The 23,320-nt window shown below is 45.1% G+C and overlaps 2 protein-coding genes across 4 annotated transcripts; both read right to left on the bottom strand.

Moving 5' to 3' along the window:
* The window catches only part of Erich1 (glutamate-rich 1), a gene marked incomplete at its 5' end in the record, with an annotated part of 52,793,804 nt that overhangs the window by 6,782,296 nt on the left and 45,988,188 nt on the right, over positions 1–23,320 (bottom strand).
* Gins4 (GINS complex subunit 4) lies at positions 9,598–21,106 on the bottom strand. Of its 4 annotated transcripts, none has more exons than XM_087587946.1 (8): positions 20,914–21,106; positions 20,404–20,523; positions 17,604–17,690; positions 15,793–15,831; positions 12,675–12,772; positions 12,450–12,538; positions 9,990–10,080; positions 9,598–9,916 (listed from the first exon to the last, which is right to left on the bottom strand). In XM_087587946.1, the coding sequence occupies exons 2-8, from the start codon at positions 20,497–20,499 to the stop codon at positions 9,820–9,822; spliced, it is 597 nt and encodes a 198-aa protein (XP_087444072.1). In that variant the 5' UTR covers positions 20,500–20,523; positions 20,914–21,106; the 3' UTR covers positions 9,598–9,819. The 4 variants fall into 4 exon arrangements, with proteins under 4 accessions (XP_087444072.1, NP_001025198.1, XP_087444073.1 ...); NM_001030027.1 differs by having other exon boundaries at positions 15,718–15,831; positions 20,914–21,050; XM_087587947.1 differs by lacking the exon at positions 12,450–12,538 and having other exon boundaries at positions 15,718–15,831.

Here is a 23,320-nt window from a genome sequence, read left to right as displayed (position 1 = left end):
TCATGGTTGCTAGGCAAGCGCTCTCCCTACTGAGCCACACGTTCAGCCCCCAAAACCTTTTATTTTTAATGGTTTTGAATGTGAATGCAGGCAGAGGACAATCCTGTGGATTCAGTTTTCTCCTTCCACCTTTACATGGGCTCCATCCAAGGACAGAACTGTTGTCAGACTGAAGTAGCAAGTCCCTGTTTCCCCCTTACCTGCTAAGCCATCTTGTCCTCTCCCCACATATTTCATGAAATGGCCTATAAATTGCTTTTGTTTGCTTGTTTGTTTTTTGGAGGGGTGTTGTCGTTTTAAAGTCAAGCTTCACTATGTAACCTTGGTTAGTCTGGAACTTGCTATGTAGACCACGCTGGCCTTGAACTCAGAGAGATTCATCTACCTGCCTCTGTCTCCAGAGTACTGGAATTAAAGTTGTCAAACAGAATACCTAGCATAAATTGCTTATTACTGTTTCCAAAAGTGAGAACTTCAGAGTAGTGAGTTCATCTAACCTACGGGGCATTATTTAATTCTCCTCTGAAATGTGTGTGTGTGTATGGGTGGGTGGGTGTGGGCTGGGGTATAATTTAGCAAGCTTGGGGCTTCGGGTTCACTCTCTAACACCACAAAACCAAACAAAATACACACGAAAAGGGTCAGAAATGATATAAGGAAAAATGCAGGGCCCTGTTAGGAGGAAGTGGACTAAGGCAGTGAACACTTTAAAGTCTGGGTCTTTGAGGCCAAAAGGAGAACCCATGGGATGTATTTGCCTGGTAAAACAAGTTATAAATCTTAAATAAGCCTTACTTGTATTCGCCTTAGGAAAGAATTATACAGATCCATATATAAGAAGCAATGGAAAATATAGTTGATAATAAATTTAATTCTAATTTTGTGGGAATTTTGTGGGGTGTAGATCTTCCTATGTAGCCCAGGATGGCTCTCCTGCCTTGGGACTGTGATTAAAGTTGTACATTGTGCAACTGTATTAGTGTTTTCTCTTTTACTATTCTGTCCCACTCTTCTCATTGCACATGGCACTGGCTTTCGTAAGGATGGTTTTGTAAAGATGCTTTGACTGTATTCTGTCCTACACTCTTCAGTCACATGTCCCCCTGCCTGCTCTCTTTGTTCCCTAACAGTTCTGCTTCTATTTCCACATCATATACACAAACATGCTTTTATGTACTTACTTAAAATTTAGGAACCACAAGTGAGAGAAAAGTGATATTTGTTTTTAGGACTGACTTATTTAATTCACTTAATAATTATCTCCACTTTCCTGCAAATGATGTAACTTTGTTCTTTATGGTTGAAAAAAATGTCATTTTGTGTAGATGGCACATAGTCTTGTCCTTTCTCTGTTGTAGAGGCACATAAGTTGGTTCCATTAGCTACTGGGAGTGATGCTGCAATAAATATTGATGTAGAATTATTTCTGTGTCACGCTGCCTTGGAACTCTTTAAGTATGTACCTAGGAGTGTCTCTTAGTTACTTTTCTATTGCCAGGAAAAGACGCCATGACCAAAATGACTTTTATTATGAAGTATTTGATGGGGAGTGTCCTTATGGCTTGAGAAATTGGAGACTTCATGACCAAGTACGCAGATGTGGAGCTGGCGCAGCAGAGATGGGGGTGTGTGGGAAGGAGAAAGCATGCACACAGCTGGGAACAGCGTGTGCTTTGAACCCTCAAAGAGCCTACACCAGAGATATGCCTTGTTCAACAAGGCCACAACTCCTTTCCAAACGTTCAAATTTATAAGCCTAAATTTCTGTCGCATGTGAACAGCCAGAGTGGTATAGCCGGGTTCTACGGTAGGCCTACTTTTAGCTTAAGAAACCCACCAGTAGGGTTCCCCAGTGCACAGCCTCACCAGTATTTGTTTCTTACTGTCATTCTGACTGGGGTGAGATGGAATCTCAAAGTAGTTTAGTTTGGATTTCCCAGATTTGCCCGAGACCTTTACCCTGTGCCACAGTTGTGTCGTCCGTGCAGCTGAGTGGCCTCATCCGGTTGGGAGGTATTGGCCATGTTCATGCTGCACATCATACACATGCTCACGTAGATGAGTCAATGGTACAGCACCTGAGACACCTCCGGCTGCTATGGAGTGTACTGAATGATCCATCCCAAGTTCTTCAGCACCACAAATGCGCTGTAGCATTGAATAGTAGTTTGGACCTTGTGATATCATCTTCAGATCTGGCTTTTGCTTGTAATTGCACCAAGAGTTCAAGGCGTTCATCTTCACAAATAGGGCCTTTCAGTTCTCCTCATGTGCATGCATATGTGACATACACACAGAGGTCAGAGGACAACCTCTGGTGTTAGTTCTCTGGTGCCATCTACCTTTTATTTGGGACAGGATCTTTCACAGGTCTGGAAGGTTGTCTGGCTGTTCAGGGAGCCCCAGCAGTTTTGGTGGGGGAGGTACGTATGGGTACATGCATGGCCTACTGCATGTGGGAACTTGTGTATACAGAGGCCCAAGGTTGACTCTGGATGTCTTTCTCCATAGCTTTTTCACCTTAGATACTGAGACGGGGTCTCTCAGCTCAACACTGGCGCTCCAGGGATTCTGTTCTCATGCTCTACCTCGGCTTTTAAAGAAAACCTTATATAGATTCTGGGGATCTAATGCAGGTCGTTATCCTCACAAGGCAAGCACTTTACCACTGTTTTATCCCCTCAAACCTAAGGATCGTGTGTTTTTCCCCAGGGTCCATTCAAGCTGAGTTCTAGTATTTGCTGTGCTTATCCTTAAGGCAGTTAGTGTCGGGGAACTGAGCAACCGTGTCTGGCTAGTAGAGACAGGAGACATGAGGCCCAGCTGCGCTGCTGGCCAGCCCCACTTGAGGCGGTGCTCTGAGCAAGGCAGCAGCTGTCTGATCCACTGATACAGGCAGACTAGCACACACTGGCATGCACTGGCATGCATTAACTCCCAGACTAAGCAGTCAGCAGTGCTCTTGGATACCCCTATGGCCTCGGGTTCCCATCCCTTCCCCAGTGGTGACTGTATCTGACCTGAACCCCTTCCTGCCGATTGCTACTACTTGGGGGAGTGTACAAGAACAGAGAAATACGATGAATAGTATACAAGAACGGATGGATGCTTCGGTACAATGAATAGGCCCTGGGATCAGTCCTCAGCTCTTGAGCACAAGTTGTTGCTCCTTTCACCTTTACCAAACAGGAAGATGTAATTCTTCTTTCCTAAGAGCAAGGCACCACATCAATCCACAGACACCGTCCTGGAATCAAATCTGACCCAGAAAATGAACTTGGGGAACTAAGAAGCAGAGTGAAGAACTTTCTGTAAGTTCTCTCACTTATGAAACTATTGTCACAACTAGGGAAGAACATCCAAGAGCATATGACGCCGATGGAGATCACAAAGTATTGAGACTTCAGAGGTAAGGATCAACTATAAACCAGAGAGGCTGAACACCCTCTCCCCCCAGTCTGAGGTCTTGTCTGGGGGGTGGAAGGCAGGCTTGCCTGCAGAGAGAATTGTTGGGTATATATTCCAATATGCTGTATCTAACAGACGAAGCTAGACACGACTGACACCATTTTTGTTAGAGTCCTCATGACCTGTTGTAGAAGGCAGATGGCAGGTACAGCATGTTGTGTATGCACAGGCTTGATCTCTAGAATTACTTACATGAGACTGGGAGTACCTCAATTCCCTAAGGAATTTCGGGGTTTTAAGTAAGGATAAAATACTAAAACTGTAGGCACAAAGGAGGCAAACTGTTCAAGGAAAGGAGGCCAATTTGACCAGGACCGAGAGACAATGGCATGGCATTTTACATAACTTGCTATGTAAAGCTTACTGCTATTCAACAAAATCCCCGGATGCCTATCTATGTATTCAAATAGAACTTTCCACAACTGGTCCTCAAGGGAAGACCCAAGGCAGAATAGCTCCCCCTTAACTATTGCAAGAGAACTCCCTCTCTCTCTCTCTCTCTCTCTCTCTCTCTCTCTCTCTCTCTCTGATTTATTTATTTATTTTATGTATACAAGCACAGTGTAGCTGTCTTCAGACACACAAGAAGAGGGCATCAGATCCCATTACAGATGGTTGTGAGCCACCATGTGGTTGCTGGGAATTGAACTCAGGACCTCTGGAAGAGCTCTTAACCACTGAGCCATCTCTCTAGCCCTCTTGAAGTGTTTTAAGAGCTCAGCTATGTCCCTTATAAATTCCTTTTAGCCAGCTATGTCTCTAACCTCCTGTTTCACATGATAGAGGACACCTGCACTTACCCCTTTACTCTTCCTTCTTCTGGAAGCAACTGATGACCAACAAAGATTTTTGAGAAGCAGTAAGATAGTTAAAATTATGTTTCAAAAAATTATAGGTTCAGAGAAAACAGAGAATAGTTAAAAATCATTTGGATAGGATCAACTTGGGCAACAAGGTATATCCCTAGGAGGCTTAAAACTTCCTCTCACATCTGAGTTTCCAACCCATGAAACTTCCTTCCTTTCAGCAGTCCTAAGTTGTGGGTCAGAATACTCTCCTATTAGTACAAGCTCATGTTTTTATGCATATAATCAAAGTGTCTTGGTGAGCCTCATTGTATTACTTGAGATAAGAGAAAAGGCGGCAGCTTGGTGATGGAACCCAGGGCATGGCACCATCACCCTACCACCATCGTGGCACCACTGTTGGATGAAAATGTCTGTCATCATTATAGGGGTTAATTTTTTTTAAAGATTTGTTTATTTTATGTATATGAGTACACTGTAGCTGTTTTCAGACACACCAGAAGAGAGCATCAGTTCCATTTACAGATGGTTGTGAGCCACCATGTGGTTGCTGGGAATTGAACTCAGGACCTCTGGAAGAGCAGTCAGTGCTCTTAACCACTGAGCCATCTCTCCAGCCCCTAGTGGTTAGTTTTTAACCCTAAAGAAAAATACTGTGAAACAAAAAAGTAAAACCCATGACAGCTAAGCCTTTTTATTTGGTTTGGAAGTATAAATTCCCCCTTATTTAGAGATGACGAATTTCAACCAGTCTTCCTCAAAGAAAGGAAGCAATCGACCCTGTGCCTTTAGCAGAGAATCCAACTCCTCTGAACAGCCTGCATGCACAGCACAAGCGGGAAACTTGCTGTCTAGTGCGGTGCCTGGAGCAGCAGCTGCACAAATTGGGCCCTACCCAGCCCTCCTAGAATCTACATCCTTTGACTAAGCATCTATTATAGTTTTGGACTATGAACTCAGTACTTCTACCATTAAGCTGTTCCCCTAGTTTGGACATCTAAATCTGACCATGATCTCTCTGTGAGTGAGATGTGCATCAAAGATTTAAGAACTATTTTAGGGCTAGCAAGATGGCTTTAGAGGTAAGGGCACTTGCCTATCAGCCTGATGTCTAATCTTCATCCTTAAGCCCTACACGGTAGAAAGACAGAACTCCCTCTCCCCAACTGTCCTCTGACATCACTAATGTGAGCTGTGGTTTGCACATGTCCACCCACATACAAACACAAATAAAAGGAAAAAGAAAAGGATACGACTGTTCTAGACAACAGCCCTGGTTGCTCCCGTGGAGGCTCAACTCTACAATGCAGTCTGATGGAGGCTTGGGCAGGGATCTCAGATCCACCACTCAATAGCTACCTTTCAGAACTGCTGAGGACCAAATGGATCTAGCAAGCTCTTGTTATCTGGGCCCAGCCTACCTCCCAGATGTTATTCAGCAGACGGAACAGGGCATTTCTGCCTCAGGACCTTCTACACCTAGAATTCCCTGTCATGTGATCTCTGCATGTCCAGCTAGTTACTCAGACCTCAGCCCAAGTATTATCTTTACAGTAAGACCACCCTAGACTATGTGCTACTCAGTGATTGTTTATTTCTGTCAACTTGACATGAAATGAGTCATCTGGGAGGAGGGAGTGTCATTGGAGAAGATCCCTCTATCAGATTGCCGGTAGGCGAGTCTGTAGAGGCATTTTCTTGACCAGTGTGGGAAGGCTCAGCCCACTGGGCAGTGCCACAAAGTAATCCTAGCTTGTGTAAGAAAGCAGGCTGAGCAAGCCACAAAGAGCCAGTCAGTAAGCAACAATCCTCCAAGACCTCTACTTCACCCTGAGCCCTCTTCACAGAGTATGCCTAGGATGTCTAAACCCTTTCTTCCTCAAGCTGCTTTTGTCATGTACACTGTGGCAGTGGAAAGCAAACTAGGAGAGAATGGAGTGGGCTATTGCTGTGACAGATCTGGCCACATTACTGGGGAGGATATGGGAAGTGTGTGGAACTATGGTTTGGAAAAGCTGTCATACACTCAAAGTTTAATGGACTGTTCTGTGGGAACTTGGAAGCTATGAGAGCCGAGAGGGGAGCAGACTGGTAGCCTGAATTGTGAAGTTACAGAGGAAAGCTTTTGGAGAATCTGTTAGGGCAGTTCAGACAATATTTGTACTAAGCATCTGTGGTTTCTGATCAGCTGGAGCTGAAGAATCAGCTGTTATCAACAAGACTAGTGACACCGAGACAAATCTGTGAAGTATTTCCTAAGGATTAGCCCACAGAAGCTGTGATACAGCAGCGGCTTATCTCAAACTTGGTACATGTAAGAGTCTTCCATTTGTACTGGCTTTGGCAACGTGTAGGCTGCGGGATTTAAGAGGTCATGGAAACAGCTCTGCGAGAGGCTGTATTAGTCAGGGTTCTCCAGAGTCACAGAATTTATGGAATCTGTATATTAAGGGAATTTACTGGAATGACTTGTAGCCTGTAGTCCAACTAACTCAACAATGGGAATCTGTGATAGGAAGTCCAAGAATCTAGAAGTTGTTCAGTCCCATGATGCTGTTTCAGCAGATCTTCTGTAGAAGCTGGAATCCTGAAGAAGTAGGTTCCAACAGATGTGCTGGCAAGTAAGTGCAAGCAGGCGAAGGAGAACAAACCCTTCTTCCCTTTTCCACTGTCCTTATATAGGCTTCCAGCAGAAGATATGGCCCAGATTAAAGGTGTTACCACCATACCTGGACCTAAGCTTCTCTTTACGTGGAACTTGCTGTTCCAGGCCGGCCTTGGACTCAGAGATCTGCTTGCCTCTTGTCTTCTGATATTAAAGGCATATATATACTACCTCACCTGGACCTAAGGTTTCATGCAGTCTATGCCTCAAGATCTGGATCAAAAGCATTTGTCATCCCATATTAAGATCCAGATCAAAAGCCTGTATCCTGCAGTCTCAGTATCTGGGTCACAGGTGTGCCCTCCATTTCTGGATTGTAGTTCGCTCCAGATGCAGCCGACAAGCAGGAATAGCCGTCACAGAGGCTGTTGGTGAAGATAAAGCTTCAGCTGCAGTGGAGACATATTGGAAACGCCAGGATTGTGGGAAGACTATGAAGGATGGCAGCAACGGTGGACTGGAGCTGGCTGAGCCTACTGGGACAAAGTACATGTGCTGCTTAAGCTCTGTGGAGACCAGATCGAGTGAGACACTGCACGCAGATTTCCCTTCAATTTGATTTGATTGTGCCTGTTCCTGGTTCTTCCCTCTTGGGATAAGTACACTAGCCAGTTTTAACACTACAGGAACCTAATTTTTAGATACTCTGGATATTTTAATGAGAATGAACTTGTGTTTGAATTTTAAGACTAGAGGACTTTTTTTTTTTTTTTTTTGGTTCTTTTTTTCAGAGCTGGGGACCGAACCCAGGGCCTTGTGCTTCCTAGGCAAGCACTCTACCACTGAGCTAAATCCCCAACCCCACTAGAGGACTTTTAAAGTTAGATGTTTTATGATATTAGTATTATCTTGGAGATAAACAAGAATGTAAAGGTTATAGTTTAATAGCAGTATAGCAGTATATAGTGTGTCAAATCAAAGGGGGTCAACTTGACACAAGTTAGAATACTGTGGGAAGAGGAAATCTCAGTTGAGCATATGCCCTTGTAAGCAACTTTATAGGGGCATTTTCCTGATTAATGATGGATATAGGAGAGTCTAGCCAACTGTAGGCAGTGCCAGCCTTTGGCAGGTGGTCCTAGGTTGTTTTTAGGGAAGACGATGGAGCAAGCCATGAAGAGCAAGCCAGTCAGCAGCACTCTTCCATAGTCTCTGCTTCAGCTCCTGCCTTCAGGCTATCTCAGATCCTGCCCTCACTTCTACCAAGGAACTTTGGTGTGTAAGTGTAAAGTGAAATACACTCCCCCCTCCCCCAAGCCACTTTTGGTCATGTTTTATTTCCTATTAATTTATTCACTTGACATCCTGAATAAAGCCCCTCTCACAGCCCCTTCATCTCTGAGAAAGGACAGGTACTCCCTGGGCACCAACCCACCCAAGTCACTCCAGGTCTAGGTACATCCTCTGCCACTGAAGCCAGACAAGACAGCTGGCTCAGTTAGGGGAACAGGATCCACAGGCAAGCAGCAGTCAGGGTAAAGTCCAGCTGCAGTTGTTGGACCCACATGGAGATCAAGCTACACATCTGCTACATGTGTGCCCAGGTCCAGCCCCTGGTGCATTTTGGTTTGTGGTCCAGTCTCTGGAAGCTACCAAGACTCCAGGCTAGTTGACTGTTGATCTTCCTGGGGAGTCCCCATCCCCTCTAGGTTCCTCAATCCTTCCCAGTTGTTTTATTGCAGCGACAACCACAAATCTGGCCACTCTGATGAGTCACCCTAATTCTCTGCAAGGGACTTGGCACATTTCTCCGCTGTGCCTAGCAGTCTGCTCACACACGTTTACTGCAGAGATGAAGCTACTCCGGAGAGTGTAGTTTACTAGAGCAATGTCAAACGCTCTAATCAGAGAACTGTTCTTGCTTTTATCTACTGGTTCTCTTGGCAGTCAAAGAAATTTCACTGGTTTACTCTCTGATCATATTAAGTGAAACTCTACCTTATCACAAAAGACTGGCTGGCCATGGTAGCTATAGGGAGGCAGAGGCAGATGGATCTTTTAATTCAAACCCAGCCTAGTTCTCCAGGATAGCAGAATGACCCTGTCTCAAAATAAGCTTTAAAAAAAACAGGAGGGAGGAAAGAGTGCAAAACACAGGCTGTTCTCATCAGTGCCAAGTGCTGACTCATGAGCTGTCATCCTCCCTTCAGGTGTCCCTGTGAAGCTGTTCACCAGATTTTATCCATATTCCTGGAAAGTGCCAAGGTCTCGATTTAGGCCAGTTAATAATAATAATGATGCTCTTGATCACAGGCTGGATCAGCAAAAGCCAGATGGCCTGGAGGCTTGCTGGGCAAAGCTGCCTAAGATAGAGGGAGAATCTCCTTCATTAGACACCAAGCTAAGAATTGTCCAAAGTCTCCTACCACAAACGTGACATTTAACCGTGGCTTATTTAGCTGTGGCTTTTTCAGTTATACATGAAAGACATCTAAGTTCAATATTCGAGGTTCCAAATCATTAGGTCACACATTAATGCTATATAAAAGCAGACCACAACTGTTGCTCTAATCTGCCTATGATCCAGAAAAGCTAATGGAATTCTCCTGTTATCATCGAGTTATGCCCAATCCATCTTGAAATCATGGGTAGGGCAGAGAAGTCTCTTCGTGACCTTTCCTGAGCTCCATAAATATAGAAAAGTAAAAGGCACACACCGACAGTTGATTTATTTACTGAGTATAAAGAGCAGGGCCCCATCTGTTGGTCCTGGTTAAACAGATCTAGGAGAAGGGCATGGCAACAAAGGAGTCCTGGCTTGACTCCTTTTCCGTGTCCATGCGGTCCACGAGTTGCTGACGAACTGTAACATGACTTCACACAAAAGGAGGTGGAGTTTCACTATTGTCTATGAGTCCACGTTCTTAGGCTTGCTTTGTTTTATATCAACTGAACTGCTCCAGAAGCAACAAGAGGTGCAATGGTTTTGTATCGAATCAAGTGCTGTGAGCCCTCCTCCAAGTCAATAACATAGTCTCTGAAAAAGGACAAAAAGTTGGATGTATGGCGTTTAGCTGATTCTCCATGGGGAAGATACACATGCTACTCACCTCTGCTCATCAGCTTCTGGTTCTACTAGTATGTTTTCCTGTCGTTCTTTCACTCTCAGAAACACGTATGAATCTAGGTCTGGTTTGGGAACTGCCAGGAAAACAAAAATGTAACCATGAGCAGCTAACATGTTCAGCTTGATGAAAGCCACTAGCCTTGATGCTGAGGTACAGAAACTACTCATCCCACAAATGACAGACTACACTGTCCAGGGGATTCTTCTGCAGCAGCTCCCTACTATGAAAGGGGCCCATTTCAAGAACTCCAGTGAATAGCACTGAATCCTTTATACACAAACAGCTTAGTAGCGTCAATCATAGAATAAAGCAATTGTACTGTAATAACTGTCCACAGACACGCACGCGCACACACACACAGTTCAGTAGCATTAATCACATAATGGAGCAATTATCCTGTAACAGTCAATGATTTCAGTTACTGTCCACACACACTCCACACACACACACACACACACACACACACACACACACACACACACACACACACAGACTTCAGTAGCATCAATCATATAATGGAGCAATTATCCTGTAATAGTCAATGGTTTCAGTAACTGCCCCCCCCCACAGTTCAGTAGCATTAATCATATAATGGAACAATTATTAATTGTAATAAATTATAAATAGTTAACTGTAATAAAGTTGATAGTTTCTGCTACTGTCCTCAACCTACCCTCATGCTTTTGATGAGGAGAGGATACAATGTCTATACAAACTTAAATAATTTGGCTACCACTTTAACACAGGTTCTGAGGTATCATGTCTGCTTTCCGATAAGTGAGATTTTATAATATTGGTCACAAAAGTGCAGGATTACAAAGTATTCTTTAGGTATTCACGTGTATGATGTACAGTGCCTGCACGCAGTGTCCATAGAGCCCTTAAGAGGGTGTTAGATCCCTTGAACTAACAGTACTGACCTGCCAGAATTGAACCCAGGAATTTTACAAGAGCAGCAAACGGGCTCTTAATCACGGAGCCGCTTCTCTAGCCCCAGCAATGCAGGATTTAAACTTGCAGGTCGTCTCTAGACTTGGTCACTGTGTGTTACAACACGGAGGACTACAGGTCCCAAACTGAAAAGTGAGCCAGACAAGTGGGGGCAACTGCACAGTACGGAAGACTGGGGCAAGTCTAATGTCTGTCCAGATGAGGTGCTTAACAGAGCTGCTGGTGAAGCCTCACATTTGTGGCATTCAAGCAACAGATGTGAGCTTTAAAGAAAAGCCAGGGTTTAGAGGAGGAATGAGGTTGGGACGCCTCCTGGAGGCTGAGGTAGAAATGTGCACGAAAACCTGCAGCCTTGCATAAAGGCAGGCTTGGGTTACACTGTGAGTGTAGAGTATGGGAGCTTCGCAAGAAATGTGCCACTCTTCCATATCACTGCCGCCTGTCAGTTATGTGTCACAAGCTGGGGAGGGCTCCAGGGCTCCTCTGCTCCAGCAGTTCTCAAGGCAGATTCGGTGAACTTGCTGATTTAAAATTCTCCACAGGGGTATGGGTCTGGTTTATTCCAAGACATCACAGGCTAAAGTGTACTCCTTTGAAATTCACACACGCAAGCTACACCTTCTAGTATTTGGGGTGAGACTATGGAGGAAGGCTTTTAAGAAGGTATTTAAGTTTAAGGGTCATTAAGGAGTGGCCCTTTGCCAATCTGACCAGTGTTCTGATAAGAGGATGCCAAAACACAAGAGGGTGTAAGTGACTTTAAAAAGAGGCTTACGTCTTCCCTTTGGTCATGTAGGACACATAGAAGGAAGCGTGGAGGGAGACAACTTCTTCCTCGACACCAAATCTTCTGGTGCCTTGATCTTGAACTTCCAGCTACCAACGTGAGCTATTCAAATACAGGTCAGTGTTCAGACCACAGGACTCTGGTATAGCACCCGTGTTAGGGCAAGGATAAGTTCTCAGGGCACTGCTCTATGTGTGGTCTAGGAACACTGAGTTCAGTACCCGAGGTGGGATCTGCTTTAGAGAAGGGTCTGACTTGGTCTGACAATTTTGTCTCATTAGACTTAACTAGAACAGGCTGTGGCAGACAGATATGGATTTCACTGACAACTCAATTGGCTGATCGTCATATCAGAGCTGAAAAGCCCTTTCCTGAGGCAGAAAAATGCCACCGATCCCCCTTCCCCTCCCCCCAGGTGCTCAGGCGGTGGGTGTGTGACTGAATAAAGGGAGGGGGTCTGTATCTGAGTAAGAGCTGTGAGTCCAATCCAGTTCTCAGGACACAGAATAATGCTGAAACAGTAATCCTGACATCTACTTCTGATTACTTTGTTTTTAACCAGAACCTTCTTCTACTTCTTTCTCTGCTGCTTTCTCTGCCTCCCTATTTTCCATACTGAAGAGAATGGACTCCCAGGTATCTGAAGATGTCTGGGGCGCACACTGTGATCCTGACCTTGATCTGGAAAAGGCAGCTAGGCTTACCTGCCCTCATGAGGTCCACTTTCTGCAGGTTGGGAGGCATGTGCTTTAAGGCAACGTTTTTAAAATGGGTCTCTGTGTGATCCATATACCTGGAAGGAAGAATTTAGAAGGCTGCATGGCTGCACTGCACAAGTAGGAGCAGCCAAGGTCAGTGGCTGACAACTGTAGACGGACCCCTGCTTGCAGGCAAGCACAGAAGCAGTTCGCCATTTTCTCATCACTTACTCTTTGGCAAAGACAAACTCCTCTGGAGACAGGCTGGAAGGCTCCCCCGCAGGGCGCGTTTTCTCCTTTTCTAGGATGTGAGGGAAAAACTTCTCTATCTGTGAAGAGAAATAAAAATCATGAAAATCTACCATTCAGGGGTCACACGCTTGCACTGTTTCCCTTTTGGCAGTGCTGAGGACTGATCTCCATGTCTTGCATATGCTAGTTCTCTGCCACTGAGCTATCCCAGACCGTTTCATTTTGTGTATTTGCCTGTGCATGTGTGCATATGTGTGTAGGGTGCAGTTATGTATGTGCACATGTGAACACATACATGTGAATGAGCCGGAAGACAACCTTGCACTTCATTCCTCAGGCACCACTGACCCCGACTTGTGAGACACTGTCTCTCACTGGCCTGGAGCTTACTGAATTAAGTTGTTGCTAATTTAAAGGATGGCAAGAAAGGGCTACAGAAACTGCTCAGTGGTTAAGAGTATTTTATACAGTTGCAAAGGAACTGGGTTCAATTTCCAGTACCCACATGATAGTACAAAACCATCTAAGTTCACTTCCATGGAATCCCACGCGACGCTCTGATCTCCATGGGCACCAGACACGGACACTGTGAATAGACTTCCATGCCAGTGAAACACCCATACACAGAAAACTAACAGCAACAGCAACAATAAAACTGACAAGAAGCCAGGAGTATAGCTTTGTGGTACAGCACATGTCTAGCATGTACAAGGTCCAGTTCCCTAAGCAGTAAGGGGTTAAAAAAAAAATCTCACCAACTGCAAGATTCTAAGAATTCAAAGAAAGATGTATTCTAAGATCCCCAAAAGAAAGACAATTCAAAGAGGAAAGCTTTGGTAAAATAATTCAGAGAGCAGAAATGTAACTGATGCTAAGGAAGAGAGGAGACATCATTTAATATTTAATGTATAGGGTATCTTCCCAGGAGCTGAAACCTACACAGAAGCTGAAAATGTGTAATAGATACAAAAATGACACCAAATCGTGAGAGTATCTCCAGAGAGACACATGTAGCTTGGAAAACAGTAGCAAGACCTAAAGCAGCTCGGCATCAAGACCAAGGCAAACTCACAGGCACTCCACATGCTAAATGCTACGCACAGGAAAGGCGTGCACCAGCAGCCTGGGAGGACTGGCCTGCAGTGTGGAGCGCTGGTGTTCCTCCTAAAGGAAACAGTCTTCAGAAGTGCGAACCTGACAATGGCTGGCAAAGGGGACGGAGGGGGCGGGGGAGAGGGGACGGGGGACCGGGGGGCTGACCGTAAATCTATTCTTTTAAGTTTTTGTCTTGTATGCTGTTTCCTAAAGCTACCTAACAGTCAGGCACGGTGGTAAACGCCTATAATCCTAGCACTTAGATGAAAACAGGCAGAGTTCAAGTCTGAGGCAGCACTGGCTACACAGAGACCTGGTCTTAGTAATAGCAAGGTCTGCTATCTTTGTAGACAAACTGTAATCATAGCAAGAACAGGGAGGGTTATTCATGGATGAACATTGGTCTAGGGATGGAAATGAATCCATGGTAGGCCACCTAGCATATGTGAGGCCCTAAATTCAAATCTCAGCTCTGGTTGAGGAGCTGGATCAGTAGGTTAAGGCTCTTGCCATGAAACCTGAGGATCTGGATTTGATCCCCTGAAGCCAACATGGTGGATGCAGAGAACTTAGTCCTACAGTTGTCCTCTGACCTCAACAAGCACACTGATAAAAGTTAAAAGGAGAATGCCCACTGAAGCTTGGGCAGAAGGATCATCAGTTCAGGTCAGCGTGGAGTACAGCAGTGTGGACTACAGCGAACACTTGTCTTTGTCTTAAACAAACGTGGACTGGGGACCCAGTGTAGCTTGCAGAGTGCCTGCCTACAATACACAGGCACCGGGCTTGATCCCCAGCCTTACGCAAAGCAGTAGGGAGTGCGTGCCTATGAGCCCAACACTTGGGAAGTTCAGGGTCTTCCTTGGCTCCAGAGTGAGTTTGAAGCCAGACTAAGCTTCAAACAATAAATCCCAATAACCCATGAACAACAACAGCAACAACAACAACAAATAAAAACACAAAAGCAGCCGAGTATGGTAACTTACACCTTTAATCTCGGCACTAGGGAATAATCTTTTGAGTTTGAGGCCGTCCCTGTCTATGCTGTGAGTTCAAGACTAGCCAAGGGTACATAATAAGACATGTCCCAAGATACTCCCTGTCCCCAATAAACAACCCCACAAAACTAATAAAAACACACTGTCCAGTGGTTAGATGTCTATCTGAGAATTTTCTGATAAAACAGTCTTATTAATATAAGATATAAATTTTTATTGCATATGCGTCAGAACTGATGACAAGGCAGCTAGTATTTTCAGCGACAAGATCAGGATTCAGAGTCCAGGATAACGGCCCAACTTAATAAGGTCACATTTAATGGGTGGGAGAGACAGTTCAAAGGCTGAGTCTTTGCTGTTCTTTTGGAGACCCAGGTTTGCGGCACCCACATGAGAGCTTGGAACCGTCTATACCTTTAGTTCCAGGGAACCGATGCCCTCTTCTGGACTCTGAAGGTATTGTGCATTCCCGGGGCCCCAGACATGCAGGCACAACACTTGGACACACAGACATACTGGAGGGGAGGAGGCATGAGAGACGATGCCCAGTTCAGCAGGCGTTCTTTTTGTAGTGTTTATTAGTGTAGGTGCTGAGGCCAGAGGACTGTACAACAGCAAGTTTTCATCGTCCACTTGACAGATTCTACGTAACTACAACTGGCTCTCACCAGCCAGGCAGCTCTCATACAGAGCTCCAACTTCATGACTTACTCTACCCCCAGCAAGCACCATGAACATCAAATAAGTTAGATATAAAACATGTTAAATTTTCCTGGCCTTATCTAACCTATAGTTTCCACTACACATCCCAGAACGTCCTCTCCTCACTCCCTGGCTACAACACTGCAGGCTCCTATAATCTTTAGGCCCTCGATTTCTCCCCATGCTTTTCAGTATCCCAGACTTTACTGCATCAATGGCCATCAAACCTTCATGAGTCGACACCGTAAATAGCTGCTAAGGACATAGCGGATCCTCTCCATCTCCATTCGGTGGATACTGACCTTCAGATCGCCCTTCTTGGCTCTTCTGAGATTTTCTTCCTATAATAAGAGAAATTCAAATCATGATGTTCCAATACTAAACACCATAAGCATTGGTAAAGTAGAGAACCCAAAGATTACGCAGTTCTAAGAAATAAAGGACACCATTAGGTATATAATTCAAAACTACCCATTTTAAAGGCGACTATTTGAATAGAATCTGGACACGGTCAGTCACAAGGGTCCAGGGTTCCAACTGTAAACGAGATATAATAAAGCACACAGCAGAAATGTGTAAGGGTCCATAAACCGGTGTCGTAACACTTGTTTGGGGACTTGGTAGATAGCTCCGTGGGTACAGTGTCTGTTACTGCAGGCATGATGACCTGAGTATGTATTCCCAGAGCCTCAGTAAGGCCAGGAGTGGTAGTGCGTGTCTGTAACCCCAGCACAAATGCAGTAGCAAAGGAAGGCAGAGACAGGAAAAATTCTGGAAGCTCCTGGGCCAGCTAGGCTGACATGGCCTGCAGTGAGCAATTAATGGACCCTGTCTCAATGTGGAAGAGGAGTACTGACTGCCAAAGTTGTGTTGTGACCTTCACACCCACACACACGTGTTCGAGAATAACACAAAGCTAAAGCAACAATCAGTCCACTAGGAGCTGTAACACACACTGTATTGCTCTGAAGGTAATAAACTAAGCCCAGAGCACGCTAAGCTAACATCAACAAGGGTCAGGCAGGTTAGGGATGTAAGAAAGAGTTGTCAAGGATGGTAGGAAACAGGACAGCATAGTGAACAGGATGACACTTAGCTGCTCTGGCAAACCCTCTCATGTAGAGTCAGTGACAGGCCAGACTGTTCACAGGAAGCTGGCACACTGGTGTTTATAGCAACTCTTGGGCTGGAGAGAAGGCTTGGCATTTGAGAGCGCTTCTGCTTTTGCAGAGGACTCTGGTTTGGTGCCTAGTACACGATAGTGACTAATGACCACCTGTAACCCGAGTTCCAGGGAATCTGATCCCCTCTTCTGGGTTTTGTGGGCATCAGACATGCATGTAGCACAGAAACATCCATGCTGGCAAAACATTCATACACAAAAAAATAAAAATTAAGTAAAAAAATGCGATGGAAACTCTTGTAGTTTATAAACATAGATGCAATGGCTAACCTTGGTTGCCACCTTGCCCACATCTGGAATCAACTGACACCCAAGCAGCTGGGCACACCTGTGAGGGTTTTTCTGATTAGATCATTTGAAGTGGAAAAATTGACCTTCAAATCTGGGCCACACCTTCTGTGGGCAGCCTACATAAAAGGACAGTTGAGAAGGAGGCTCTTGATTTTGCCTGCTTGCCCTCACTCTCGATGGCAAGTTCATCTACCCATTACTTCCCTAGCAGTAGGACACACCTTTGGGATTCCAACATGTACTGAAGATGAGCCGAGACATCTATCCTACTGGACTGAACCCCTCACTGTAAGATTCTCGGCCTTTCTACTGGGAGTCAGCTATTGTTGGACTAGCCAGGCCACACGTGTAAGCACTGTAATGAACACAGACTTCAGTCTTTCAGTTGTTTCTTTAGAGAGCCGTGACTAATACACCTGGAAACTACTTTTTAAGAAATGTTGGGCTGAGCCAAGCAAAAAGACTTGGTATCAGACCACGCTTCACCTCGCTGACCGTATCAGACCACACTTCACCTCGCTGACCGTATCAGACCACACTTCACCTCGCTGACCACGCTTCTCGCCTTCTTCCTCTGCACACGCTGACCACACGCTTCTCGCCTTCTTCCTCTGCAGTCCAGAGACAAGTGACTCTTACCATGTGCTCTAGCTGCTCCATGACACATTCCACAATCTCAGACTTGCTCTCCAGGAGCTCAGGGGCAAACTTTTCATTCATCCAGGCCTAAAAAGCAACAGGAAAAATGTGATACTTGCAATGGAGAAAAACACACTAGAGACAGTTCAGGGGCCCCGACAGTTACGCATGTCTCACGTGTTCTCAAGACAGCTCATGCTGTAAGGGAGCCTTTCCGTCTCCTGTTAGGAAGGGGCTTTCACTCAGCTAAAGAAGATTATTTCAATTACTTCACGTCTTTCATCACTAGGGTAAGTTCTGAGTACTGCCACCTGACACGCTAGCCTTACCTGTCACCTAAGAGCAGCAACTGGAACACCTTCCTACTTCCTCACCAATCCTGGCACCGTCAACTTTCTTCCTTCTTCCCTTCTTCCTCTTGTGAGACGGCTCACTGTGTAGTAGTCTGGCTGGCCTGGAACTGGCTATGCAGACCAGAGTGGCCTCGATCCCACTGGCCCACTTCTGCCTTCTGAGTACCAGCACTAAAGACAAGCCACCTCACCTGACTTAACACGTTCTCTTTCTAGGTAATTTCTTTTGCTGTTGCTATTGTATCTACTCAGTGTGCATGTGTGTGAGAGAGAGACACAGCACACACATGGAGGTCAGAGGACAACATGTAAGTCCTATTGATCAAACTCCGTTTGTTACACTTGGAGGTGAGCATCTTGCCTGCCTAGCATACTTACCTTTTCTTTATAGGAGACTCAAGTTCTAGCCTACTTCAGATTTAGGTGACAATCAAGCTCAACCTTCCTGAGTTGCTTGAGTCTCTGCTTACCCAATTATAATCATCATGACACAATAAACACTGTTCTGATATAAGTAAGTTCTATTTCAAACTCCTCTAACAGTGATACAAATATATAAAGAATTTTTTGTGGTTCTGGAGATGAACTTGAGGCTTAGCACAGAGTAGGTCAATTCCCTACCACTGAGCCTTACTCCCAGCCTCCAATCAGAATTTAATATGTTCTTCATTGTTATCATCTGAATCTTGTTCTGTAAAATCTGCATACTGCTGGTTCTGACTCAGTAACAAAGTGGTTGCCTAGTATGTGCAAGTTCCTTGGTTCTATCCCCAGAATCACAAAAACTAAGCAGAATTCACATGCCATCATCCCAACTCCAAATGTTTTGAAGAAGTGAGGGTGCTAAAACAAGCTCATGAGGATGGGACCTAATTCAGTGTGACTGGCGTCCTCTTCTGAAAACAAAATGTTATCACAGACGCGGCCAAGAGAGAAGACCAAGTGAAGACAACTGGAGACAGCTACCAAAGGCCAAGGAGAGATGCCCCAGAAGAAACCATCCAGCAAGTACACTAACCTTGGCCTTTAGAGATTAATCCGTTGTTAAGACACTCAATCTGTTTGATTATACAGTCCCACCAAACAAATGCAGTCACTGAAATGAGAAACTCTGCACTGTAGGAAATACCTAACGAACCTTTTATTTTTTAAAGTTTAGTTAAAGTACAATTATATCTTCCCCCCTTCCTCTCCTCTCCTCCCTCTAACCCCCCCAACCATACCCCCTGACTCCTCAGATTCATGGCCTCTTTTAAATTATTGTTACATATATATGTAAATACATAAACACACCTGCTAGATTCATTTAGTGTTGCTCGGATGTACATTTTTAGGGCTGACCACTTGGTATTGGAGCTTATCTCTGAGGAAGACGAAATTTTCCTTCCCTCAGCAGTAGCTAATTGTCTGCAGCTCATTTTGGGGCGGGGCCCTGTGAGATTTCCCCAGCCGCGACATTCATTTTACGGGTACTGTTTAAACAGCCACATTATTGCCCTTTCATGGGCAGAGCGTCCCTGTCAGACTTAGAAGACAGTACTGCAGGAGATGTCCTGGTCCCTCTGGCTCCTTCTGCCCTCTTCTTCCGTGTTCCCTGAGGCTGAGTTGTATAGGTTGTGCTGTAGCTGGGTACCCATGGTCAGCGGTCCTCTAAACAACACTCACGAGTACATGCCAGGGGCTGGAGAGATGGCTCAGTGGTTAAGAGCACCGACTGCTCTTCCAGAGGTCCTGAGTTCAAATCCCAGCAACCACATGGTGGCTCACAACCATCTGTAAAATGGGATCCAATGCCCTCTTCTGGTGTGTCTGAAGACAGCTAAAGTGTACTCGCAGAGGCAGATACTCTCTGTGAGTTCAAGGCTGGCCACCAATACTTAGTCCCAGTCTCAAAAGCAAACTAAAAAACTTTCAAGCATGTTCAGAACTCCTAAACTACCAGAGGTTCATGAGAAGACATTATTGAAGGAGGAGGAGGAAGAGGAGGAAGAAGAAAACTGAGTTAATACAACGAAAGAAATAAGGAGGAGGAGGAGAAAGAAGAAAACTAAGTTACTGCAATGTAAGAAATAACCATTGCTATCAAGACTAAAAGGGACGCTGGCATTTTCTTGTCAGAGCAGACATTTTCCAGTGGCGGGAGAGGGGCAGAGGAGGAGACTGCAATAGAGAAGTGCATGGTTCCACCACACACATCTTTTATGTCCTGAAAATACCACAGCAGAGCCTTGCTCTGTGAAACATTCTACTGCATATGCCCGGAGTTGTCTTTTACTGGCCATCCTAGAAGAATGACGAGACTTCTGGATAATGCCTTGCTCCCTGGTTTCCTATTTTTATGCAGATGTTACAAGCACTGCTCTTTAGAAACAAATCTTCAGTTCCCATCTTTTCTGAGCCCTGGTATTGCACACACGGGACATATGGGTTCTATTTGGGGTGCTTACCTGCTCCAGCCTTTCAATAAGTTCTGCAGGAGTTAGGACCACCTCCTCACTACCCTCATCAGAGTCCTGTCCATGGAGATCCTGAACCTCTGTCATCGTTTCTGAACCAGGAACCTACACCTGAAAATAAACCAACACCCTGAAAAGTTTCTCAACCTTACTTGCAAGAAAAGGCTTTTAGGGAAAAGTTCATTGGGGCTGGAGGGGGAGCGCTGACCAGGGCTGGAAAGAAATCAAAGACTAATTTTCAGTGTTGGGCTTAGTCCCTCAAGGATTAATTAGGTCAGTTGTCGGCTTCTCTCCTAATCCGTTCCCACTGCATGGGTCTGGAACCGAGCAGATACTATACTAAACCGCAAGTGTTCCTTTTCGTTCCCAGTACCAGCTTTGTGCCTTAGTGGCACAAGTGCCCGTTCGGTTCAAATGTGAAACGTGCATCGTGTTAAGTGCTTGGCCCATCCAGTCGGCTGCTATAACTGACCCGGGTCGCCTGATCACTCCAACGCTCACCTCGTAATAGGCACTTAAAGCGGGTACACGGCGTGGGAATTCCTCTTCCGTTCTCTCCCAGCCCTCACGCTCGCACCACAGGCGGAGGCTCCACGAGAGGTAGGCGCGGGAGCTCTCTCTGAAATAACTCCGGAGACCGCACCCACCGACCAGACCTCCGCCTGAGCAGCTCCCGCGCTCCTTTCCGAAACACAGCGTCAACCGGAAACATCCCTGCGCTGAGAGAGCACTAACCAATCAGTCTTAGGGAAGAGCGGACACGCTCCCTTGGCCCCGCCCACCCCGGGGCGGGCTCTCTCCACGCTATAGAGCGTACTTCCGGAAGGCGGTGACAGAGGCTGGGAGTGCAGTCCCGGGTGGCACTGGCCCGGAACTGCCACGTGGGGGCGCTCACTTCACACAGCAAGGAAACCGGCAGCGCCGTCTTGTGGCGGATTGGTACAGGCCCTGTTCCTTCCTATAACATTTAATATGGGTTGGTTCCGTCGCCACGCCTGTTTGCCCTATTAGTTCGTAGATTCATAAATGTATGTTGAAACCATATTTAAGAGACTCACTCCATTGTCCTTCCTTTACATTCTTTTGTGCAGAAAGGTTCTCTAATCTTATTTGAGTTGTTCTTTTTGGTGATGAAAGTGTCTATTGTCTAAGATTCTACCTTTTTAGTGTGTGTGAATGCAATATACACATATACTATATGCGCACAAGTATGGGGGGAGTGAGGAACATGTGCCTATCCTTAGTCCCTTGAGATAGGCTTAAAAGACTCCGAGCTATGCTGGCATCCAGGAAGCCCCAGTGATCTTTTGGTCTCTGCTCCCCACGTGACTGGGATTATAATGTCGAGCTTTTTCCTTTTTTCTCTCTTTCTTTTTTTAAAAATTGAATTCAGGTCACAACTGCATAACAAGTGCTCTTACCCATCGAGCCCCTTAAGTTTATTTTTTACAGATTTATTTATTTTCATGTATGTATGTGCGCTTGCACATGAATGCGGGTGCCTGCGGAGGCCAGAGAATGCAGCAGATCTGGATGGAGCTAGAGTTACACATGGTGAGCTGTTCACATGGGTGCTGACAACCAAACTCCAGTCCTCTGGTTTGGAGCCAGGGCTCTAAACCAATTGGCTATCTCTCCAGCCCCTAGGACCCTAACGTTTTTAAGTATCAAACTTCCTAGTTAGCTTCAGAGATGGAATCATATTGCAAATTTTATAGTTTCATATACCTATAAAGTATGCATGTTGACATATTACTACTTGAAATAGTAAGAAATAACAGGACTAATGGAAAATTGTGGAAATTTAAATTTGTGGTAACTTGAAGACTTTTGGCATTATACCTATTTTTTTTCATTAAAAATAATCTGTATATTGGGCTGGAGAGATGGCTCAGCGGTTAAGAGCACCCGACTGCTCTTCCAGAGGTCATGAGTTCAATTCCCAGCAACCACATGGTGGCTCACAACCATCTGTAAAGAGATCTGATGCCCCCTTCTGGTGTATCTGGAGACAGCTACAGTGTACTTATATATAATAAATAAAATAAATCTTAAAAAAAAATAATCTGTATAGATTTGGAGGGGGATGCAGGGTGGTAGTACCCTGGGTCCAGTCTCCAGTGACTAAGTTAAACAAAATCTCTTCTAGAGTTTATCACTGATGTAAAAAATATTTTTTTAATTGATACAGGGTCTCATCATGCAACTCTGGCTGACATGAAACTTGCTATGTAGATCAGGTTGGCCTCAAACGTATAATTAATTTACTACCCATGTCTGCCTCCTGATGGTGTCAACATTTTAATTCATCGGCTGACTTTTGAAATGTGAAGAATAGGATGATTATATTTTGTTCCACATATCATTAGATTTGTATTTTACTATCAAATGAGCATGGCACAGATAAGATAAATTCCATTTGTAGAATAGCCCAGGGTGATACAAAATTACTGTATTTATCTTTAGTTATGAAAATGTCATTTTAGCTTTGAGGGGTGAAGTTGGTTATGAAGTTATTATATTTTCTGAAACAGGAGCCAGAAGCGTTGGCTGTCTGGGATATTACAGTAGCGTCTGTAAGCAGCTGCAGTTCTAGAACCTGCTCAGGCATGAGCTTCCGGTCCTACTAGTTCACGGGACCTATGGAGTCCTGTGAATGCTGAAATCACCCTGGGTTTTTGCCTGGGCGGGTGTGTGTGTGTGTGTGTGTGTGTGTGTGTGTGTGTGTCTGTCTGTCTGTCTGTCTGTCTGTCTCTGGCATTTACAGGTAGTGAGTAATTCAGCTTGACCGTGAACACTGGGCCATTCTTTAATTTCACTTCCATGTAAGCCAGGGAAGTTACTTTCCCACACTCTTCCTTTCCTCCCTTTTCCTCTCCTTCTTTAACATTTCTAGGAGTGATCACGT

Source organism: Rattus norvegicus, chromosome 16, assembly GCF_021556685.1.
Source record: "Rattus norvegicus strain SHRSP/BbbUtx chromosome 16, alternate assembly SHRSP_T2T, whole genome shotgun sequence".
Classification (NCBI taxonomy): Eukaryota; Metazoa; Chordata; class Mammalia; order Rodentia; family Muridae; genus Rattus; species Rattus norvegicus.
Note: the sequence above shows the minus strand (reverse complement) of the source record. Positions and strands in the feature narration are given on the sequence as shown.